Source organism: Dendrobates tinctorius, unplaced genomic scaffold (assembly GCF_039654945.1).
Source record: "Dendrobates tinctorius isolate UK_male_01 unplaced genomic scaffold, ASM3965494v1 ptg000001l, whole genome shotgun sequence".
In the NCBI taxonomy this organism is placed as follows: Eukaryota; Metazoa; Chordata; class Amphibia; order Anura; family Dendrobatidae; genus Dendrobates; species Dendrobates tinctorius.
The window spans coordinates 15464812-15487705 of record NW_027361669.1 but is presented as its reverse complement, the minus strand read 5'-3'; the positions used below and the strand labels follow the sequence as shown (position 1 = coordinate 15487705).

Genomic DNA, 22894 nt, shown 5'->3' with positions numbered 1-22894 from the left:
AGCAACATAGCAGCGGTCGGGGGTCGCTACTTACCTTTCAGACGAGGCGATCCTGACGTCCTCCTGCCCGCGTCCACGCGTCGCTCGTCGGCGCCACAGGAAGCCCAGCAGGAAGCGCCCGACGAGAAATGGTCCAGGACCTTCTCTCGCGACCAGCGGGGGAGCCGGTCGGAGGTAAGAATCAGACATAGCGATATCGCTAGCAATATCGCTGCTACGTCACAAAATCGGAGATGTTACAGCGATATTGCTAGCGATATCGCTATGTGTAACGGGGGCTTAAAATTTGGCAAAGAGGGAAAAAGGTATAGCGCTGTTTTTAAAATTTCTTTACAATTTCCGAAGGGCTCTCCATGAGGTTCAAGTGGTCTTCGCAAAGCCCTGACCTCAGTCCCATTACACTACTTTGGGATGAACTGAAATGCCTATATTGCGAGCCCGACATTCTCATCCAACATCTGAGTCTTTCTCCACAAATAAATACTCTCTTGGTTGACTTTCCCAGGCTACTTTCAAAATTTTATATAAAACCTTTCCAAGAGCATTGAGTCTGTTATTACTGCAAAAGGGTTTCAACTTTAGCGCTTATGATTTTGTAGTGGAATGTGTGATAGGTTTGATGGTGAAATGCTATACTATTTACCATGAACAACATATTGTAGCATTGCTTATTACAATGAATAAGAAGAGGAAGATGTGCACTTTATCCTAAATTGCCTTCTTTATCATACCTCCCAATACATTGTAAACTCTTACAGCCTGGGGACGGCTCTCCTTTTGCCTCTTTGTTCATTAATTATTATTACCTGTTACTTTATCCTTCCCCAAGTGTCTGATTTTTATTTGATTTTGTTTTTTCTGTGCAAATAAGCAGCTTCCATATGTAATGGTGCTATAACACGTGCATTAGTGCCCATGGGTAGCACTCAGTCTACCACTATACATGTACAGGCCACCTAAAGCCATGGCATGTCCAGATGCATCCCGGCAATTAGCCATAACCCACATATGTAATTGCACCCAAACAGGTAATGAATCTTCCTGATCAGAGACATCCAAGAACAACCATTTAACCCAAGCACTAAAGCGACTGGGAATCAATGGTACCCAGCATACTTTTTTATTTTCCTCCTGAATGATCCTAAAAAGCGTAGAAATATATTCAAGATGTGTATTTCTTATATATTAATAGGGAAGACATTTATGGCTGTCTGCTGCATTAAACAGGATAAACAATACCTTACATCGATGTATCTCAGTGCCCTAAACCAGGTGATGGTGAAATCCTTATCAATGGAGTGTGCTGCCTGGCATGAATCCTACACCCCAGGCAGACTAGAACAATAGCTGGCGTCTTTACTAAGCTGCTCATGGATAAACGGCGGTAGGAGCCCCATTCTCTCTGTGTGATGTGTCTTAGTATTCTGCAGGAACCTGCTGATCTCAGCACTGCGACATGCTCCAGCCCATAGAAACTCAATGAAACTACAGTAGTGCGGCAATAATGTGCTAGCGCAGAGAGGGCAGGTAACTGCCACCGGTATGCAGCCTCCACTGGTCACGTCCTCCTTATGTACATGTGTGCGCAGGCGAGAAGGTGCAGCATCCATCACATTCATTGTTGCGTTGTACATGAATAGAGCAATGCCTCTTATGTAACATGTGTAATGACTGAGCTCCAGGACATGACACGCTCCAATGCAATTCCTACACATAGGCTGGTGACAGATGTCTGCTCAAGCTGGGAGGAGGGGGATCATGGTTTCTGAGTGTCTGGAAATCTGCAGCATTAGCCACTTAACTTCTAGCCAGGGCAAAAGTTGATGTCTTCTTACTAAATCCAAATTTGCCGATAGTAAAATAGAGTAAATGTAAAGTAATAAAGTATAAATGTAACATGAACCATTCTCATTGATAACTGGTGAAGGAAAAGTCCTACTTCTAAGCTCAGAGACGAGCCTTTCCACCAATTAATATGGTGGAGTGGTAATACTGAACGGATTGAGTATATGCCGATGGCTCCTCGGCCATAAGCATCTGTAATTGGATGACGACAACATTGATTTATATATGCAGTAATGCAGATTAAAGCAAAGCTGGAGCTCATAGGAAGTGACGACAATAGAAGCAGCTATAGCGCTGAGCTTATGTATACCATGATGCATGGGAAGGTCAGAACATTGAAGCTTCTCCATTACAGGCACATAATCTTTAATTATCCACCTTAAGTTTTATAATGCTTTTTTGCAGCGTTGACTTCATTCTTTCCTGTTGGATGTGGCAGAATACATAGAAAGCTCCTTTGCATACACTTGTCCCTTTCTAGTTGGGCCAATTTTCTGACAAACTTGGTGACTATGTATTTTTACTAGCTTATATAGCGTCATGAATACCACAGCACTTTACGGATATCATCACTCTCCCCATTGGGGCTCACAATCTAAATTCCCTATCAGTATGTCTTTGGAATGTGGGAGGAGACCGGAGAATCCGGGGGAAACCCACGTTGTCCTTGGTGGGATTTGAACCCAGGACCCCAGCGCTTGCAAACCAACAGTGCTAACTAAAAAGATTGTGATCATATTATAGAAAGGACACTTAAATTATGTTTTGGTCATTTAACCAAAGTGAGGCGTTCGCAAAATGAAACCTTTATTAAGTTTCTTAAAATCATAATGTCAAGATCAACTACCAAGAAAAATATGTAATAATCAACATTTTGTCCAATTTGTAACATTATAGTTTTTCTCCCTTTTTTTTTCTTCTCTGACAGGCAAGGCGTGAAGAATATGTCTGGTAATTACGGCCAAGGTAAGTGATAGAATTTACCTTTTTTAAATAAAGTGCGCTACAACTTTTTTTCTTCAGCTCAGACTTTCTAATTTTATCACATGTACCCAAAACAGGGGCTTAAAGGGAACCTAACAGCTGGTACGTGCTGCCCAATAAACGGGCAGACTGTATCACGCCAGTGATACATGTATGATCTCAGCCAGGTATGCTTGACTCTGAAACACTGCGTTCATTGACAGGTCTCTGCCTATGAAGTAAGTTTTTCTCTGAAATACTGCAGTTCAGAGTCAAACATACCTGGCTGAGATCATACAGTCAGTGCCTGATACATGCTGCCCATGGATTGGGCAGCATGTACCAGCTGTCAGGTTCACGTTTAAAGCACCACTCCAGTAATGTTTTTTATTGCAACGCTGGAGTGGTGCAACTAATCTAAGTTTCCTGTGCCCCGTATTATACATACCAGCCACTGTCTTCTGTTCTCGGTGCCGATCTGGTCAGTCTTCTGCAGTTTGTGACCTGTCATATCACTCCAGTGTTTCCTGGATGATTCAGAAGTCATTACTCAACGTAAGTCTTCGAGAGCAAGAATGAGGCTCTCATAGAATTACATTGAGACCTTGTGACCGTTACTTCTGACTTCCGGTCAGTCAGGACTTGCTGCCAACAAGATGGCAGATCAGGATTGAAATGGCACTGGGAATAGGAGAAGACGGCAGCTGGTATTTTACTACCAACAGGCAGCAGACATTAGTGATACCACTCCAGCGGTGAAATAAAAAGAAAATCTCGATGCTTTAATAACTGTTTAAAGTTGGCCTTGTACTTGTAAATGGGATGTTGAGGCTTACTGGGTAAAATAGTGTAGCATCTGGAAATAAATCCACCGTGCATAATATGTAACAGCAACAATAGAAGTAACAGTCTCATAAAATCGCAGAAATTGTTATGTACAGCACCTCCATACTCTTACACATTCTTGTTAGTTCTGTAACGATATCACCGGAAATGGTGCATATGAATTAAATCAAATAAGCCTACCTCTCTTAAGAGGTTGCATTTCATGAGTCTTAAAATGGAACTGTACTTTCAGCAAACTTTGCATACATTAAGAGTACTGGAAAATATAAGAAACTTTGTAATATATGTTATCAGAAAATTCTGCTTCTTTACCAGCTTATGAGACACTTCTTCACCAATTCCCTCCATCCTGAACTTGTCATTTATTCTGAAGGAACAGTTCACCTACGCCTTGCTCAATCCTAGACAGACTACAAGCATAGAGAGCTGTCAGATTGCACATCTTATTACTATCTATGGAATATGGAAGGGGAAAAGGATGATTGAGGACAACAGTGAGAAAACAGGCAGAGGCAGACACAGAAAGATTGTGCTGAGGTTTCTAACAAGCATTGACCTCAACTCAGAGCTTGATTTGTATCTACCCAGCTTAGTACTGCTGTATAATGCTCTCCATACTACTGCCGCTTGTCTCTGTGCTAAGGAATGAAGAACAGCAGTCCTTCTCTGTGTGCTGTGATGTTTATGTGCTACAGCATAGAAGCCTGTCTCCTCACACCAGCTCAGAGTCAATTGCAAATTAAAAGGTAGAACCTTCAGAGGGAAAAACTGGTGAAAATGTAGGATATAAGTCATATAAAGGACAAAGATAGTTTTACTCCTTATGTACACACAGGACAACTTATTATGAAAAGTTACTTGTAAGTTCAGTTACTTCTAGAAACCATTCAGTTCACATGATAAAGCAGCAGAGTGTTGATCAACTAAGAGTATCATACAGCTGGTGAGCTAAACTACCACCTAAAATCCTAAAGAAATCAAAGATTGTGTTCTTGGTGCACACTGATCCTGATATCCCATCCACCACCCAGAATTCTGCCTACAGCTGGTTTTCTTCTAACATTTAGATTCCAAAGTCTGCCCTTTCACCAGGACACTTGTAATGAGTAATTGCTGCTATTTCTCCATAATACCCGTTAATGATTTTGTCTACGTCCTCTGGATGTAGTCATCCCATTCTGTCTGCTGCAGATCCTCCCACATGTGATATTTACACGTTCTGGACACTTATCTTCACTGCACAATTCTGATGAATTTCCAGTTTTGAATGTCAAAAGAAATCGATGTGCATCAATTTCTAATATTGCTCTTTTTTGCCCCTATCTAGATCTTAGCTATACTGTACAATAACACGCTTTTCAATGTGTAAATCTAGGTTTTTAACTATGATAAATCGCAGGAAGATCCACATGTGACTTGTGTTATTAAAACAATATTTTATTTGTTTAGCATACAGTGGGACCTCCAAATATCTTTACCAAGAACCACGCTCAGTGATTACCTCATTTATCAGTTTTGCATTTAATGACTAGGGAAACTAGAATATTACATATGCGGCTTTCTACGGAGCCGCTCCTACTGCTCTGATAAATGATTATTCTTTTTCAGATTCCATTGATTTCCCGGCTCCTCCTCCGCCTCCCTCTGGACCTGCTGTTCGCCCTCCTTGGACCACAGATCCTTCTTTTGCTGAGCGTTATGCACCTGATAAAACTACCACTGTAATGACTAAACATAGTCAGCCAGCAACCCTCACCCCTGCCCAAAACCGTAATTCCATCCTGCAGGCGGCTCAACCCACCTCCACTGGTGAAAAGACTCCTATTTGTTCACAGTGCAATAAGGTTATCCGGTAAGTGCTTTCCTCCAGATCACATTAATGCCATCATCCCCTTGAAAATGTTTTTTTTTTTTTTATCTCCTAAAGTGATGGCATATGGCTAAGATATGCCATGAGTGGGAGCTCAAACTCTGGGAGACCCACTGATTTTGAGAATAAAGCGGGCCTAGCAATGGATTGCCTTCATTCTCAGGTTCCGTTCTACTGACATGACATCACTTTAAGGGTACGTGCACACGCTGCGGAATCCGCTGCGGATTAATCTGCACGGATTTTGCAAAAACCGCAGATAATCCGCAGGTCAAAAGACCTGCGGATTATCTGCGGTTTTGCCTGCGGTTTGGTCCTGCGGATTCACTATCTCCACAATGGTGGAGGTAGGAACCCGCAGCGGTTTCCGCAGAAAGAATTGACATGCAATTCTTTCTGCGGAATCAAAACCGCAGCAAATCCGCGCGTATTTTTCCGCAGCGTCGGCACAGCGGTTTTTTGATACCATTCATTTGAATGGTACTGTACACCACAGCTAAAACTGCTGCGGGTCCGCAGCGGCCAAAACCGCTGCGGAAACGCAGCAGAATCCGCAGCGTGTGCACGTACCCTAAGGGTATGTGCAAACATTAAGTATTTGGTGCAGAAATTTCTGCACCGTGTCTGCATCTCTTAGCAGGAAAATTACAGTGGACCGTGGTTTTGCTGCTTTTTTTACATGCGGTTTTGGTGCAGATTTTTTCCCACTCATTAGTATGGATGAAATCGCTGGAAGAATTGACATGTAGATTTAAGCTTGTACCAACTCTGCAAGTTACAAATAAGCAATGTGTGCATGAAACTTTGCTGGCATCAGGAAACTCTTCAGGATTTGTGACAAATTTGCACTGAACGCAGCAAAAATGCAACGTGTGTACACACCCTAAGGCAGGAAAACTCTTAAATAGGTTGTCCACTACTTTCACTGATGACCTGTTCTTAGGATATGTGATCAATGTCTGATCGGTCAGGGTCCCACACTTGTCAAGCTGAACGGTCCAGGGCAAGTTTCTCCCATATGTTGATATTGTCGCCAAGGTTTTTTAGAGACGCTTTAAGGCAGTCTGTATAACATTTTTTTTTCTGCGCCCCCCCCCCCCCCACACACATGTGCAGCCCACCTAGCTTGAACTTTCAGCACGAGAGTGTAAACGCTGCAAAGCCTAGATTGTTTCGGGATTGCCATGTCAGGGACATTGTCTTGCCATCTAATGTGGAGAAGTCTGCTGAGACAGTTCAGGTGAAAGTGATTGAGCTGTTTGGCATCCCGGCTATAGACAGTCTAGGTCTCGCTGGCATAGAAGTGTGGTAAGGAGCACCGCACTGTAAACCTTCAGATTAGTGGTAAGGCTGAATCCCCTTCATTCCCAAACGTTCTTGCGCAGTCTCCCGAAAGTGATACTGGCTTTCGCAATTCCATTGTTGACCTCAGCGTCTATGGTCACTGCGCAGGAGAGTGTGCTGCCCAGGTAGGTGAAGTTCCCAGTTGCTTTGAGTTTGTGCTCCTTCACTGTAATGCATGTTAAAGCGAACCTGTCAGCAGATTTGGCCGATACGAGTTACGGCCACCACCTTTCAAGATTTATCTACAGCAATCTATTATGCTGCAGATAAGCCCCCGGTCTGACCTGCAAGAGAAGAAAAATAAGTTTTATTATACTCACCCGGGGGGCAGTCCGGTCCGATGGGTGTTGCAGGACCTGGTCCGTCGCCTCCCATCTTCTTGCGATGATGTCCTCCTGCTTTCTTTATGGCTCCCCAGCATCGCGCTCCTGCACAGGCGTACTTATCTGCCCTGTTGAGGGCAGAGCAAAGTACTGTAGTGCGCAGGCGCTGGGCCTCTCTGACCTTTCCCGGTGCCTGCGCACTGCAGTAACAAGTACTGCAGTACTAAGGAGCGCGATGCCGGGGAGCCATGAAGCAAACAGGAGGGCAGCATTGCAAGAAAATGGGAGGCGCTGGACCCGGACCAGCGACACCCATCAGACCACACCGGACCGCCCCCCATGTGAGTATAATATAACTTTTTTTTTACTTATCTTGCAGGTTGGATCAGGGGCTTATCTACAGCATTATAGAATGCTGTAGATCAGCCCTGATAGGCGGTGGACATAACTCGTGCGGTGGCCGTAACTCGTATCGGCTAAACCTGGTGACAGGTTCCTTTTCACATGCGAACATAAAGAATGTTTTCTCCTAAGCTATCCAGTTGGTTTTTAAAGAAAATATTTGGCTAGAAGGATCTATGCTTATTTTGATATGGATTTCAAAGCTGACTTTTAAATGTTTAATGACCCTAAATGTTCTGAAGGCCAGCATTATACTTACTATACTGGATAGTTAATAAAGCATCACAGCATCTATAGTTAGAGAGTGCCGCATGTTCCAGCAGTGATGAACTTGAAACAGTGCCAATTCCAGTACTTGATGATCTGAAATCTGACAGATAAGGTTTTGTGGACATTTCACTTATTAAGATCCCCATACATATTATGCAAATGTCAACTGAAAACCACTGATATCTACAGGTTTGGCTTACTGTGTATGTGGGCGCCGGACAACTGGTGGTCGGAAGAGATGTGTACCATGCATTTCCAATTTGAGACTGACGTTCGCTGTGATCTCCTTGTGCCAGTTGAAGTTATCAGCTGGCGGCTTCCTCCTAGAGAATGCAAGTGCTCCTGCGTATGGGAAAGTTGGCTATCGGCTGAAGCATCGTTTGGTTAACATCCATCTATTGTGTACGGCCAACCTTACTCTCTGGTCTGTGAGGAAGGGGTTTCACTTTCTAGACGCTGCAGCACCAATATACGACATTTTTCTGCCAGTTAACTCCCATTCATTGCAGCTCTCATAAAGCATACACGTTTTGTAATGCTGTCAACCCTGTACCGCAAGGGAACAAAGTCCAGTGTTTCTCATCTAAAGAAAATGTACTTCTCTCCTCCCTGGAGCCTCCAGCTTTCAGTCATGGGAACATACACGGAGTGGCTACAGTCTCCGCTGTCAGTACAGTGAGTGGTGGCATTAAGCACATGTCAGCACTTTGATTGACAGCTTGCTCTGCAGCATATCTATGACTGAAAACCAGTAGCTCCCAGGAAGAAATAAGTAAATATTCTCGCTTTTTCCGTAAGACAGCCATTCACCATTACACACAGTTTAGCTGTAGGTTAAGCCCATATCTGTGGGTAAATAGTGTAATCCAAGGTGACAGGTTCACTGTAAGCAACGAAGTTCAAAAATGACGCCCTTGTGGCAGGGTCCTCTCCCCCCATGTGCCGGTCTGTCACTTGTTTCTTGTACTTGCTTGCACTTTCTGTATCTATTACATGTATGTGAACCCTCTCCACATTAAGGAGTAATGCTCTCTTTTGAAATGTCTTTATAGAGGACGATATCTTTTGGCGCTGGGACGTTACTTTCACCCTGAGGAATTTACTTGTTCCCAGTGTCACAAAGTGGTGGAAGAAGGAGGCTTTTTTGAAGAGAAGGGATCTATATTCTGTCCACGCTGCTATGATGTCCGGTTTGCTCCAAACTGTGCCAAGTGTAAAAAGAAGATTACAGGGGTGAGGAGACTGGATCACTGATTTGAACCCATCATAAAGTATAAGAAACCAATGTGTGGAAGAGAGTTTAGAGCATTTTGTCATGCCATAGTAAAAAAAAAAAATTACAAACACCCAAACTTGTTGCCGATGTCTACAGTATCCACGTGAATGATTTTCTATCTGAAAATACTTCAAATTGCACATTTGGCATGAAAATCCGAGTTGTATTAGATCTCCATAATTCTCTATAGCCTTCCCTAAAACGCATCACAATGAAGAGTAGGTTGTGAAAAGAAAGGTTTGGCCTTGGGGACGCCATGTGCTGCACTGTGGTGGTTCTGTATGGCACTATAGTATGGAGATAGAAGAAAACATCTATGACTAGGAATCTTATTTGCTGTCACATTCATCTAGAATAAGACACCTCCATTTGTCTTAAAGAGATTCTCTCATCAGGTTTTTACCACCTAATCTGAGGGCAACATAATGTGGAGATAGTGACCTTAATTATAGCGACGTGTGACTTCCTGGGCTGCTTGCTGTAGTTTTGATAAAATCACTGTTTTATCAGTAGGAGAATGTCACTAGAGAGCCAGCAAACCTGTTGTCCTGCAGTCTTCCATGTTCATGAGCTCTGTATAACCTCGCATCTCCACTGATTGGCAGGTTTCTGCCTATGCACAGCGTACACAGAAAGCTACCAATCAGTGATGTGGGCAGGTTATATAGAGCTGAGCATTCAGATAACTGGTAGATCTGCAGCAGATGAAACTGATTTTATCAAAACTAGAGCAAGCAGCTCAGTAAGCGAAACATCATTGTAATCAGGATCTCTTCCCCTTCATCATGATGTTATCAGATTGGGTAGCAAAAAGCATAGTGACAGATTGCCTTTTAGTGGGCCAGCTGTTAGTTGTTGATTATTCCCGACTTTCTTCTTCTTCCAGTGTTTGTATTGTTATCTTGTGTTTGATATGCCCGACACAGAGGTTTCTGGTAATAGACCAGGAGTTTCTCAGATTTTACTGATAACTCACCGTGACATTTACTTGTCCGCTCTGTCGTGGTGTATTTGGTTATCTGATTAATTTGCCAGCACGCTTCCTATGTGTCACGTTTTCAGGAGATTATGCATGCACTGAAGATGACTTGGCATGTCCAGTGTTTCACCTGCGCTTTTTGTAAGACCCCTATTCGCAATCGTGCCTTTTACATGGAGGAAGGACAGCCTTATTGTGAACGAGGTGAGATCCCTGAGATAATTATAAGGCTGTAAGAAAGCTTTCATTCTTTTATGTTCCTGCTGAAAATGCTTCAAAAACAACCGGTCTGTTTGCTATATAGATTATGAGAAGATGTTTGGCACTAAGTGTCGTGGCTGCGATTTCAAGATTGATGCCGGTGACCGTTTCTTGGAAGCTCTAGGGTTCAGCTGGCATGACACCTGCTTCGTCTGTGCGGTAAGCTTGCATTCACATTCGCTGGACACCAAAAATGTGAGAAATGTATGTGAAATAGACAATACTAGATACAGTTACATCACAACGGCGTATCGCAAATGGAATACTGAAATGATTATCAATGTTTAAAATAAACGCCAACCCCTCCCGCAGTACCATCCACCATTCCTGTGTGGCGCTCTTGCCTAATGGGACATTTGTCCAGTCTATAGAGTATACATGGATTGTATTAGAGGCGCACAGGCTCATGTAATGATGCTTGTATTTCCATAACTCTGGGATCTTTCCCCCGACTGGTCACACTTCGGGAGTAGTAAGTGATCAGTTCATATTTGGATGAAGAAATAAAACAATATATCAGTCCTGGGTTTCTGATATATCCAAGTATTGCTCTGTTCTTGTATTTTAATGTAGCCTTGGAGTTTGCAGTGAGTGAACTGTTGCCTGTCCTGATGGTGGTAGAAGTCGGCACAGTGTTCCAGAGGTGTATGCCAAGGCTATGATTACAGAATTTCTATGTGTATAGAACATTAACATGACCCGTTATGCTGTTTTTCATTTCAGGCTAATTTGCAGCTTTCCCAATTGTCATTAAAGAAGTCCTCGAGTGAAAAATAACTTCCTTGAAAAAAGAGGCAATTATGTTAGTCTAGATAGGAAATGTGATTAGTTTCTTTTTTATTTCACAGCCTCATCATAAATGCATCTAACATTTATTAATAATCCTCCACCTATCCCTGCACCCCGCAACGAGGGTAGATGAGCCCTGCTATCTCCGGATTTCTGCTATACCAGTTGGTTGGCAGCAGTCATGTCATGCCATTTCAAATGATAGAATGTGAAGCTGGTCAGATTTTTCACTTTGCTAAGTGATAATTGGCTGTAGACGTTTAATTGGGTTTCCCCACAATAGATATCCCCTGGATAGATAATAAATGCCGGATTTCTGGGAGCCCCATCACTAAGACGTCCACCGAAAACTAAACTAACGTTACCCAGCCTTCTGATGTGCAATGAGGAGACATTGAATGGAGCATTGGTCAAACAGTGTCCTGCCACTCAATTTACTGATTCTGTGGGTTTGATGGAAACCCCAAACCATTGTGCACGTTGATTGGAGGGCGCAGGCCTGACTAACACTTTATTAAAACTCTTCCTTACTGTGGTCATGTAGTGAAGAGGAATAGGGGCCTTGAACCTCCGTTGTAGTTTTGGTGGTGTCCCAGTGAGAAAAGGCCCTCCAATGCATTGTACAATGTGAGATAAATCAGCCTCATAAGGATGCAACATATTTAGGGTGTTAATATTACAGCAGGTTTAATAGTTTTAGCATCTCTGCCTTCCATGAGACATTCCTTTTTATTTAAGTCTGCATACACTACATGTACAAAAGTATTGGGAAACCTACACATGTCATCCTTTCATGACTCCATTCTACATCCATAGGCATTAATATGTAGTTGGTCCCCCTCTTCTGCAGCTAAAGTAGCTGCCTCTCTTCTGGGAAGATTTTACACAAGATTTTGGCGTGTCTGTGGGAATTTTTTCTCCTTCAGAAGATCATTTGGGTGATCAGACACTAAAGTTAGACAAGATAATCTATCTTGTGGTCTCCATTCTAGATCATCCCAAAAGTGTTTGCCGGGAATAAGGTCGGGGCTGTATGTAGACGGGTCAAGATTTTCAACACCAAGCTCAGACGACCATGTCTTTACGGACCTTGCTTGTGCAGTGGGGCACAGTCATGCTGAAAGAGTAAAAAGGTCCTTTCCCAAACGGATGCCACAAAATTGTAAATATGCAGTTGTCTGACATACAGCTCTGGCAAAAATTAGAGACCACTGGAAAATTATCAGTTTGTCTGATTTTTCTTTTATAGGTACATTTTTGAGTAAAATGTAAATTGCTCTTTTATTCTATAAACTACTGACAACATCTCTTCTAATTTCCAAGCACTAAATTTTGTATTTATTTTCAGAAAATGAGAAATGGTAAAAAATAACAAAATGCAGTGCTTGCAGACCTCAAATAATGCTAAGAAGTTCATAATAATTTAGAAACAACAATACTAATGTTTTAACTAGGGAAGAGTTCAGAAATTAATATTTTGTGGAATATCCATGATTTTTAATCACAGCTTTCATGCGTCTTGGCATGCTTTCCACCAGACTTTCACACTGCTTCGGGGTGACCTTATGCCACTCCTGGTACAAAAATGTAATCAGTTTTTCTTTGTTTGATGGCTTGTGACTATCCATCTTCCTCTTGATTACATTCCAGAGGTTTTCAATGGGGTTTAGGTCTGGAGATTGGGCTGGCCATGACAGGGATTTGATGTTGTGGTCCTTCATCCACACATTGATTGACCTAGCTGTGTGGCATGGTGCATTGTCCTGCTGGAAAAACCAGTCCTCAGAGTTGGGAACATTGCCTGAGCAGAAGGAATCAACTGTTTTTCCAGGATAACCTTGTATGCAGCTTGATTCATACGTCCTTCGCAAAAGAATAACCCTTTCCAATTCCAGCCTTGCTGAAGCATCCCCAGACCATCAACGATCCGCCACCAAATTTCACTGTGGGTGCAAAGACACTGTGGCTTGTACGCCTCTCCAGGTCTCCGTCTAACCATTAGACGACCAGGTGTTGGGCAAAGCTGAAAATTAGACTCATCAGCGAAGATTACTCCAGTCCTCTATGGTCCAATCCTTATGGTCTTTGGCAAACTTCAGCATGGCTCTCCTTTGCTTCTCATTGAAGAAAGGCTTTTTTCTAGCTTTACATGATTTGAGCCCTGCCTCTAGGAGCCTGTTACGAATTGTTCTTGCTGTGCACTTCACCCTAGCTGCGATTTTCCATTCCTTTTGTAGGTCACTTGATGTTATCCTGTGATTGCAGAGTTACATTCAAATAAGATGACGATCATCCCGGTCAGTGGAGAGTTGTTTTCGCCCTCTGCTGGTCTGTAGCTTTGTTGTCCCCAATGTCTGCTGCTTGACATAGTTGGAATGGACTGCCGTCTTAGAAATTTTAAGGATGGAGGTAACATGACGCTCACTGTATCCCTCTACTAGTAAAGCCAGAATTGAGCCCTTCTTTTCCTCACTCAGGACTTTTCTTTTCAACTCTTTTGGCATGGTTAAAAGTTTATTTTTTTATACTTTCCTCCGTTAAATAAGATTTGGTTCAGGTGATCACCTAATCAGAAGCACATTAAGTAGAATGAAGTGTACTCTGGTTGGAATTCAACTGACACTGGAATGGAATGGCTGTCAGACATGTAGAGAAGCTGATTTTTATAAAGCTGTGCAGTGGTCTCTTAATTTTTGCCAGAGCTGTATCTTGGTATGCTGAAGTTTTACAGTTCTCCTTCACTGGATTTAAGGGATCTAGACCAACTACTGAAAAATGACCCCATAGCATTCTCTCTCCTCCAGCAAACTTTAAAGTTGGGAAAAATGCAGTCAGGCAAGTGACCGTGTCTTGGCATTTGCCAAACGCAGACTTGTCCATCAGACTGCCAAAAAGAGAGGTGTGATTGGCCCTCCATAGAATATGTTTCTTTTGCTCCAGAGTCCAGTGTCCTGTCCATGTGCTTTACACCACTCCATCCATTGCTTGATATTGTGCTTCGTGATCTAATGCTTGCAGTTATTGAATCAGCAAAGTTTTATATACTTCAGCACTCGGTGAGTTACTGTGGCTCTTAAGGCTATGTGCACACGTGCAGAAATGCTGCGGAAATTTCCGCAACTCCCGCTGCGGGTAAAACGCATGTGAATCCGAATGCGTTTTTCCCGCGAAAAACAAGCGTTTTGCAAGTGTTTTTCGCTTGCGGAATGCTTGCGCATTCCAAGCATCGCTTGGAAATGTGATTGACAGGTTGGTCACACTTGTCAAGCATAGTGCTTGACAAGTGTGACCAACGTTTTACTATTGATGCTGCCTATGCGGCATCAATAGTCAAAGATAGAATGTTAAAAATAATAAAAGAAAATAAAAAATATTGTTATTCTCAACTTCCCCCGGCCTCCTCTGCGGCGCTCCCAGCATCTTCCGATCCCAGTAATGCTTTGCGCAAAGGGCTTAAGATGACGTCACGCACGCGACAGCGCAACGTCATCAGCGGTCATTCGTGCAAAGCATTACTGGGACCGGAAGATGCCGGGAGCGTGGTGAGAGGCGGGAAGAACTTCGGGGGCCGCCGGAGGGTGATTAAATCTCTATTTTTTATTTTTATTCTATTTTTTACAGTATTATGATACCCAGGGCATGGAGGAGAGTCTCCTCTCCTCCAGACCCTGGGTACCACCCACACATGATCCGCTTACTTTGCGCATGGAGGGCATAGCCACATGCGGAAAGTAAGCGGAACAATGCATTTCTATGTGTGCAGAATCGCCGCGATTCCGCACAAAGAATGAGCATGCTGCATATTTTTCCGCGATGCAATTTTGCCGCAGAAAAATACGCAGCATTAGCACAGCATTGCGGAATGCCATTGAATTCAATGAGTTGCGTTCTGTAAGCGTTTTTGTGCCGAAAAAATTCGGCAAAAATGCTTACAATCCACAACGTGTGCACATCGCGTAAATGTCTCCACTTTTCATTGCTATCACTTACAGTTGATGATGGGATATTCAGAAAGGAAGAAATTATATGAACTGGCATTTATAACAGTGACATCCTATTAAAAGACCAAGCTCGAATCCAGTGAGCTCTTCAGACTGACCCATTTCACATATGTTTGTAAGGGTCGACTGTGTGGCAAGTGGGGAGATTTTATACTCCCGTGGCAATGAGACTGAATGACCACCATGATTAGGACATGCATTTTAATATTTTTATCCATATAGTGTAGCAATGTATATGTTGTATAATGTTAATTTTAAATAAGGATAATGACATTAATAATTAACTTTTATTAATTTCCAGGGGGTATTGCTATTGTTTCTTACTCTAGATTCCATGTGGCATAACAATATTTTTACTTGATATCTATGTATGACTGAGTTAATGATCCCACTCCCTCTATCAAATAAGTTAAAAAGGAATCTGTCAGTACGCTCCAACCCTCAAACTGTTGATATGGTCATGTTGCGCCTGATAGATGTCATCAACACCTGTACTTAAAGGGAATCTGTCAGCAGGTTTTTGCAACGTAATCTGAGGACAGCATGAGGTAGGGGATAAAACACTAAACTCCTCAATGTGTCATATGTCAGGCTGTGTGCTGTTGTTTACTTAGACTGAAGCGATCTGTCACAGGACAGTGATGTCCCACCTGGGACTATTTAATAAAGTTAAAAAAAAAAAGTTAAAATAATTTAAAAAAAATTGTGGAAAAAAATGATTTTTTTATTTTCACGTCCGAGCGTTATAAACTTCTGTGAAGCACTTGGGGGTTCAAAGTGCTCACCACACATCTAGATAAGTTCCGTGGGGGGTCTAGTGTCCAAAATGGGGTCACTTGTGGGGAGTTTCAATAGTTTAGGCTCTCCAAACGCACATGACACCCGCTGACCATTCCATCAAAGTCTGCATTCCAAAACGTCACTGCTTCCCTTCCGAGCCCCAACGTGTGTCCATACAGTAGTTTTCTCCCACATATGGGGTGTCAGCGTACTCATGACAAATTGGACAACAACTTTTGGGGTTCAATTTCTCCTGTTACCCTTGGGAAAATAAAAAAATTGGGGACTAATTGATCATGTCTGTGGAAAAAATAAGATTTTTTTATTTTCATGCCCTGGCATTATAAACTTCTGTGAAGCCCTTGGGGGTTCAAAGTGCTCACCTCACATCTAGATAAGTTCCTTAGGGGGTCTAGTTTTCAAAATGTGGTCATTTGTGGGGGGTTTCCACTGTTTAGGTACATCAGGGGTTTTCCAATCGCGACATGGTGTCCGATCTCAATTCCAGCCAAAAACGTCAAATGGCGGTGCTTCCCTTCCGAGCTCTGCCATGCGCCCAAATAGTGGTTTACCCCCACATGTGGGGTATCGGCGTACTCAGGACAAATTGCACAATAACTTTTAGGGTCCTGTTACCCTTGGAAAAATAAGAATTGAGGGTGAAAAGATCATTTTTGTGGAAAAAATATGATTTTTTAATTGTACGGCTGTATGTTATAAACTTCTGTGAAGCCCTTGGGGGTTCAAAGTTCTTACCACACATCTAGATAAGTTCCCTAGGGGGTCTAGTTTCCAAAATGGTGTCATTTGTGGGGGGGTTTCCACTGTTTTGGTACATCAGGGGTTTTCCAATCGCGACATGATGTCCGATCTCAATTCCAGCCAAAAACGTCAAATGGCGCTGCTTCCCTTCCGAGCTCTGCCATGCGCCCAAATAGTAGTTTACCCCCACATGTGGGGTATCAGTGTACTCAGGACAAATTGCACAATAACTTTTAGTGTCCTGTTACCCTTGGGAAAATAAAAACTGGGGTGAAAAGATCATTTTTGTGGAAAAAATATGATTTTTTAATTGTACCGCTGTACGTTATAAACTTCTGTAAAGCCCTTGTGGGTTCAAAGTTCTCACCACATATCTAGATAAGTTCCTTGGGGGGTCTAGTTCCAAAATGGGGTCACTTGTAGGGGGTTTCCACTGTTTAGGTACATCAGGGACTCTCCAAATGTGACTTGGCGTCCGATCTGAATTCCAGCTGTCAATTTGCCTCCAACACTTTTCCTTTCCCTTTTTCACCATTATGTAGATAGGGGCAAAATTGTTTGGTGAATTGGAATGCGCGGGGTTAAAATTTTGCCTCACAACATAGCCTATGATGCTCTCGGGGTCCAGACGTGTGACTGTGCAAAATTTTGTGGCTGTAGCTACGACGATGCAGATGCCAATACATACACTTTTTCCCCATTATGTAGATAGGGGCAAAATTATTTGGTGAATTGGAACGTGCGGGGTTAAAATTTTGCCTCACAACAAAGCCAAGATGCTCTCGGGGTCCAGACGTGTGACTGTGCCAAATTTTGTGGCTGTAGCTGCGACGGTGCGGATGCCAATCCCGGACATACATACATTTCTGAATTTCTCCATGGTGGGGCGATTAAAGGATTATCTTATACATACATACATACATACATACACACACACACCCACATTAAGCTTTATATATTAGATTACTGCGTGTTTTTTAATACATTTTCTTTGTTCTCGTTCTCACCGAGCCCCACCTTCTTTTGAGTGACTGACAGCCCTCTGACTATGTATTTAGTCATTAATTAAGCTATCACTCAAGCAGAGGATGGAGGGAGCTAAGTGGTGAATAGAACTAGGGAGGCAGAGTCTTGGGAAGTGCTTTGACTTTTCCAGAGCACTTAAGCCTCATTTGTATATTACTTAAACCTGTGATTTTTCAGTCATGCAGACAGAGGTTGCATGAGTAAAGGTGTGCATGACAGTATCTCTCAACGAGTAACATGACCATTTAGACAGTTTAAGAGGGAGTGGGCTGATCATTCTGACAGATTCCCTTAATATAAAATTATATTTGTTTTTCACATTGTACAGTACCTCCAGGATTAATTGCTTTGTTATTGTTTATGAATGTCTACAGTAAAATATTGTTGTATCATACTACTTGGAATTTAGCTCTAAAAACTGTTTTTCTTTTTGTCACTTAGATATGTCAGACAAATTTGGAAGGGAAGACATTTTATTCCAAGAAGGACAAACCTCTTTGCAAGACCCACGCCTTTTCCAATGTGTGATCAGCGGCCTACCTGCTCGGCAGCACATTCACCATTTCACAGACATGCACACCTCATACACACTACAGCTGCCTGCATGCAGTAAGAATACAGAGGAGCCTTCAGTGACCCACAATATATATACATATATGTACATCAGCTATGTCTTCAGCACCACAAGTGAAGAAAATGCTGGAAACAATATGTAATCATTTGTAATTACATTTCAGCTTCCCACTAAAGTTTTACTGGTTTATAATGTTAGGTGCTAATTGGCTATCCAATATATGAGAAATTAGTCATACAAGTTCATGTGTGTCTGATCTCTTGTGTTCTGAATTGGCAAGGGTTAGACAGAACAAACATAAAAGAAATCTTTATTCAGCTGAAAAATGTCAGGGGTATTAATCATTAAAGATCCTTTTAAAGCAAAGAAAAATGCATTCACCAGTTTTAGAATGGCACTCCAGAGAAACAGTGGGTACTCCAGCAGGTCAAGGCTTACACAGACAAGCAGAGTGTCCTCCAGCTCATCAAGGCCTACATAATGCAAGCAAAGTGTTCTCCAGCAGGTCAAGGCCTACACAGTACAAGCAGAATGTTCTCCAGCAGGTCAAGGCCTACACAGTGCAAGCAGTGTGTCCTCCAGCAGGTCAAGGCTTACACTGTACAAGCAAAATGTCCTCCAGCAGGTCAAGGCCTACGCAATACAAGCAGAGGGTCCTCCAGCAAGTCAAGGCCTACACAATACAATCAGAATATCCTCCAGCAGGTCAAGACCTACACAGTACAAGCAGAGTATTCTCCTACGTAACATGGTCTACAAAATATAAACTGAGGGTCCTACAGGGAGAGGTAGCCTACGCAATACAAGCAGAGGGTCTTACAGCAGAATATGGCCTACACAATACAAGCAGAGTGACCTCTAGCGGGACATGGCCTACACAATACAGCAGAGTGACCGCTAGCGGGACATGGCCTACACAAGCAGAGTGACCTCTAGCGGGACATGGCCTATACAGTACAAGCAGAGTGACTTCTAGTGGGACATGGCCTACACATTACAAGCAAAGGGTCCTCCAGCGTGTCAAGGCCTACACAATGCAAGCAGAGGGTTTTCCAGGGGATAAAGGTTTACACAATACCAGAGAACTTATGAAAGCCAACGGAGGACAACCCCATTTAAAGTCTTTGGAGCAGAACAATTGCCGTTACAGTCTATGCTTTTTTCGATGATGCTAAAACTACTATTGATGGTCTGAGTTTGGACATGCACACATATCTTTCTAACTGTAGGCTGGGCCCCTAGGAATCACTTCTCCTATGTACACTTCAGTGGTGCACTGAAAAAAATGGTCAGTGCAGTCACTTGCTCATTATCTGATTTATGCTGTTTTTTACCAGTATTTTTAAGAAAGATATTTAAGGCTCATGTTAGGAGCTTAGACGTATTTAGGAAAGAACAGCATTAGAGGCATGGGTAAAGGGCCACATGACAAGAGTTGAAAAGTTTACAGAGGTATCCAATTAGTTTACAAGGAATGGGCTAAGCAAAATGGGGTCAGAGGGGACGTTTACATGGGTCACAGTTTACAACATTTTACCTTATTGTGTACAGATGTACATTATATATAGATTTCAGTTTCTATTTTAGGCCATCAGGTAGAATGGTGTTTAGAGTGAATACTGTAGTTAAATAGAACACATGTAGAGGCTAGCTATCTCTACTAATGATAATAACAAGCCGTACTAATTTAGGTGCACTGTGTACAGCATTCAGCCATATTCTGACGTACAAATGCCTTACTAACATTGTCAGCAAGCTATTACAAATGCAAGTATGGCTTTTATAAGACTTTATAGCGACATAGATGTTCTCAATTACCTTTTTTTTAACTGTCTTGTATGCTGAAACATCTAATATTGTGCATCCTTCCATGAATGGCCAAATAGGTTATTATGTGTCTTAAACAGTACATATGGCAGCGTATCACACTTGTCAAAGTTGCCTGATTATCATTTCCTGTGCTTTTAGTGCAAGTTCTTGTTAGCTAAAACTACATAAAAATAAATATTAGATCCTTGTGTTATTTAAACTGACAATATTTTCTTGCAGAAGTCTTAGATTTGTGCATTCTTGATCAAGTAGGAAAAAAAGAAACTATATATCTTTCCTCAGAGTAGAGCAAGGTAGAGCATAATTCTGCAGTGATGACGGCCTAGCAGCATACACTCCAGTCATTTACCTGCCTAGGCCATGATATTTATGGAGGCGTTCATCAGACGTATGCGCTGTGAAGAATGCTGTTTTATCTTGAAGGTTTCACTATTTGTCACTTTGCTTTAATGTAACACACATTAATAAATGCTTCTCCATTGATGAGTCGTATCCTTACTGTTTGTGCGTTTATTTTTCATTTACTGTATTAGATGTTAGTGGATGTGTAGCAGATAAAAGCTGTGCTTTACCAATGGACATACTGGAGAGGATGTTATTAATGCTGGTGCCCAAAAAAAGGGATGTGCCCCTGTCTGTTCTCAAGTGTTGCTGCACGAGGTTTATCATCAATTTCTAAAGGAGTTTTCCACTACTATGATATCGATGGATGATACATTTGCTCCTTTGGTGTGTGACGTCAAAGTCAGGAGAAGGTGCGCTAGGCAGGGGATAGATGTGCTTTGTCACACCCAAAGCACTTCAGCGCCATTTACATATTGATTCAAATTGATTTCTCAGGAACAGACTGATTGGCTAAAGGTATTAATGGATGTGTTTGCAAAAGCTATAGACAGTTGGTGGGGGGTGGGGGGGGGGGGGGTCGCCTGAAATCAATCTGATAGATTCACTTTAAGGCAGGGGTGGGGAACCTTTTTTCTGGCACGGTCCATTAGGATATTTATGCCATCATTTGGTGGGCTGGGGCATATACAGCACAGGAGACATAAGGGCTGCCGCTGCTGTTGTCGTTTGGCGAGCACGGTGACTTCACGCACAACGTACATCACTGTCTAGTACATCCTGACATTGGCACAGGCCAGCGTCAGGATGTAATATTTCATGGCCTGCGTCGCTCGCTGTTACTGGAGCAATTAAAGGGCTAGCAAAATATGACTACTGAGACAAGCGGGAATCTGCCCGAGGGCCGCAGAAAAGAACATCGGTTTCCAATCTTTGCTTTATATTTTAGGATATTCTGACACAGTCACCATGGATTGGTCAGCCTTGAAAGGCTTTCCTGTAGTCTTGAAGGAATTCCCATATGTGCTGAGCACTTGTTGGCTGCTTTGTCTTCATTCTGCACTCAATTCTGAGAATTCAACTTATCCCAGATCATCTCAATTGAGCTGGTGATTATGGAGGCCATGTCATATAACACAGCACTTTATCCCTCTTGTTTTCTTAGCATGTAGCCCTTACATATCTAGGAGGTGTCATTGTACTGTTGCAACACAAATGATGGTCCTACTAATTGCAAACTAGATCTGCTGAGATGTCATTGCAGAATGCTCTGGAAAGCATGCTGGGTAAGTGTGCCTTGAACTTGGAATATTAACAAAGGACTGTCACTTCCAAACAGAAAAATTGGTGTGTACAGGTGCGAAGTAAGAATAGCCAATCTCTACACATAACAAAGTTGACCTCTGTAGCGCTATAGCATGTAAACATGAAATTTGAATGGCATTACTGCTCTAGATAGGAAAAAATGGAGAAGCTTAGCACATACCGCAATTTGGCCAATTCATGTATGCCCAGTAGCCAACGACAAGGTGATTTCCGGTTGCTTGTAACCTATCTAATGTGAATCCTCTATTAGGCTGAAGCCTTCACTTATGAGTAGATAGGTCCCTGCTGAAATTAAAACCACCACAGGCTGGTGGGTGAAGTGCTCAGTCAAGACAGCCAATATACAAACAATGGCCAACGACAATGCAATCTCCGGTTGCTGGGAACCTAAGAGAGGATTCACATTAGATAAGTTCCCGGCAACCGGAGATCGCCTTGTTGTTTGCGGCTGGTCACGCATGAATTGGCCTAATTATGTGCTAAGCATCTCCATTTTTTCTTATCTAGAGCAGTAATGCAATTCATATTTCATATAATTCATTTTTACATGCTATAGCACTACAGAGTGCTACTTTATTTGGGTATACTTGTGGGAGTTTCTGCATTTTTGGTACCTCAGGGGCTCTTGAAATGTGACATGGTGTCCTCAATCTACTCCAGCCAAATTGCACTCCAAAAATTAAATAACACTCCTCCTCTGAGCCCTGCAATGTGCAGTAGTTGTTGACAACATATGACGTGTTGGTGTACTCAGAAGAAATTGCACAATTTCTGAGGGTTCACTTTCTTTTATCTTTGTGAAAATGTAAAATTAATGCCAAAAACAACATTTTAATGGAAAAAAGTGTAATTTTCATCTTTACAGCCCAATGTTCCAGGGGTTTCTTCCCTTACGAGCCTTGCCGTAGACTCAAGCGGTAGTGTCACGTACTGCCTTAGGATTGTGCGCACTAGCCAGGTCCCTAAAACTAGGTGCGCCCTATCCCTGTCCCCTGGATTACTCCTGAAGTTGAAGGTGCTTGGTTCATGTTGCTTGCTATGCAAACAGGGATAAATGAAAATAACTATCATACAAGATACACTCC

General features: G+C 42.4%; 1 protein-coding gene across 6 annotated transcripts in view; it reads left to right on the top strand.

The window, feature by feature from the left end:
- The window catches only part of LOC141083503 (PDZ and LIM domain protein 7-like), a 147019-nt gene extending 126395 nt beyond the window's left edge, over positions 1–20624 (top strand). For all 6 annotated transcript variants that reach the window (XM_073567841.1, XM_073567917.1, XM_073568057.1 and 3 more), the window contains 6 exons: positions 2774–2811; positions 5263–5506; positions 8916–9096; positions 10202–10322; positions 10423–10538; positions 18179–20624. In XM_073567841.1, the coding sequence (XP_073423942.1) occupies positions 2774–2811; positions 5263–5506; positions 8916–9096; positions 10202–10322; positions 10423–10538; positions 18179–18265 (787 nt within the window). In that variant the 3' untranslated portion in view covers positions 18266–20624. The remainder of the gene's footprint in view (positions 1–2773; positions 2812–5262; positions 5507–8915; positions 9097–10201; positions 10323–10422; positions 10539–18178) is intronic.
- Positions 20625–22894: the final 2270 nt, after the last annotated feature.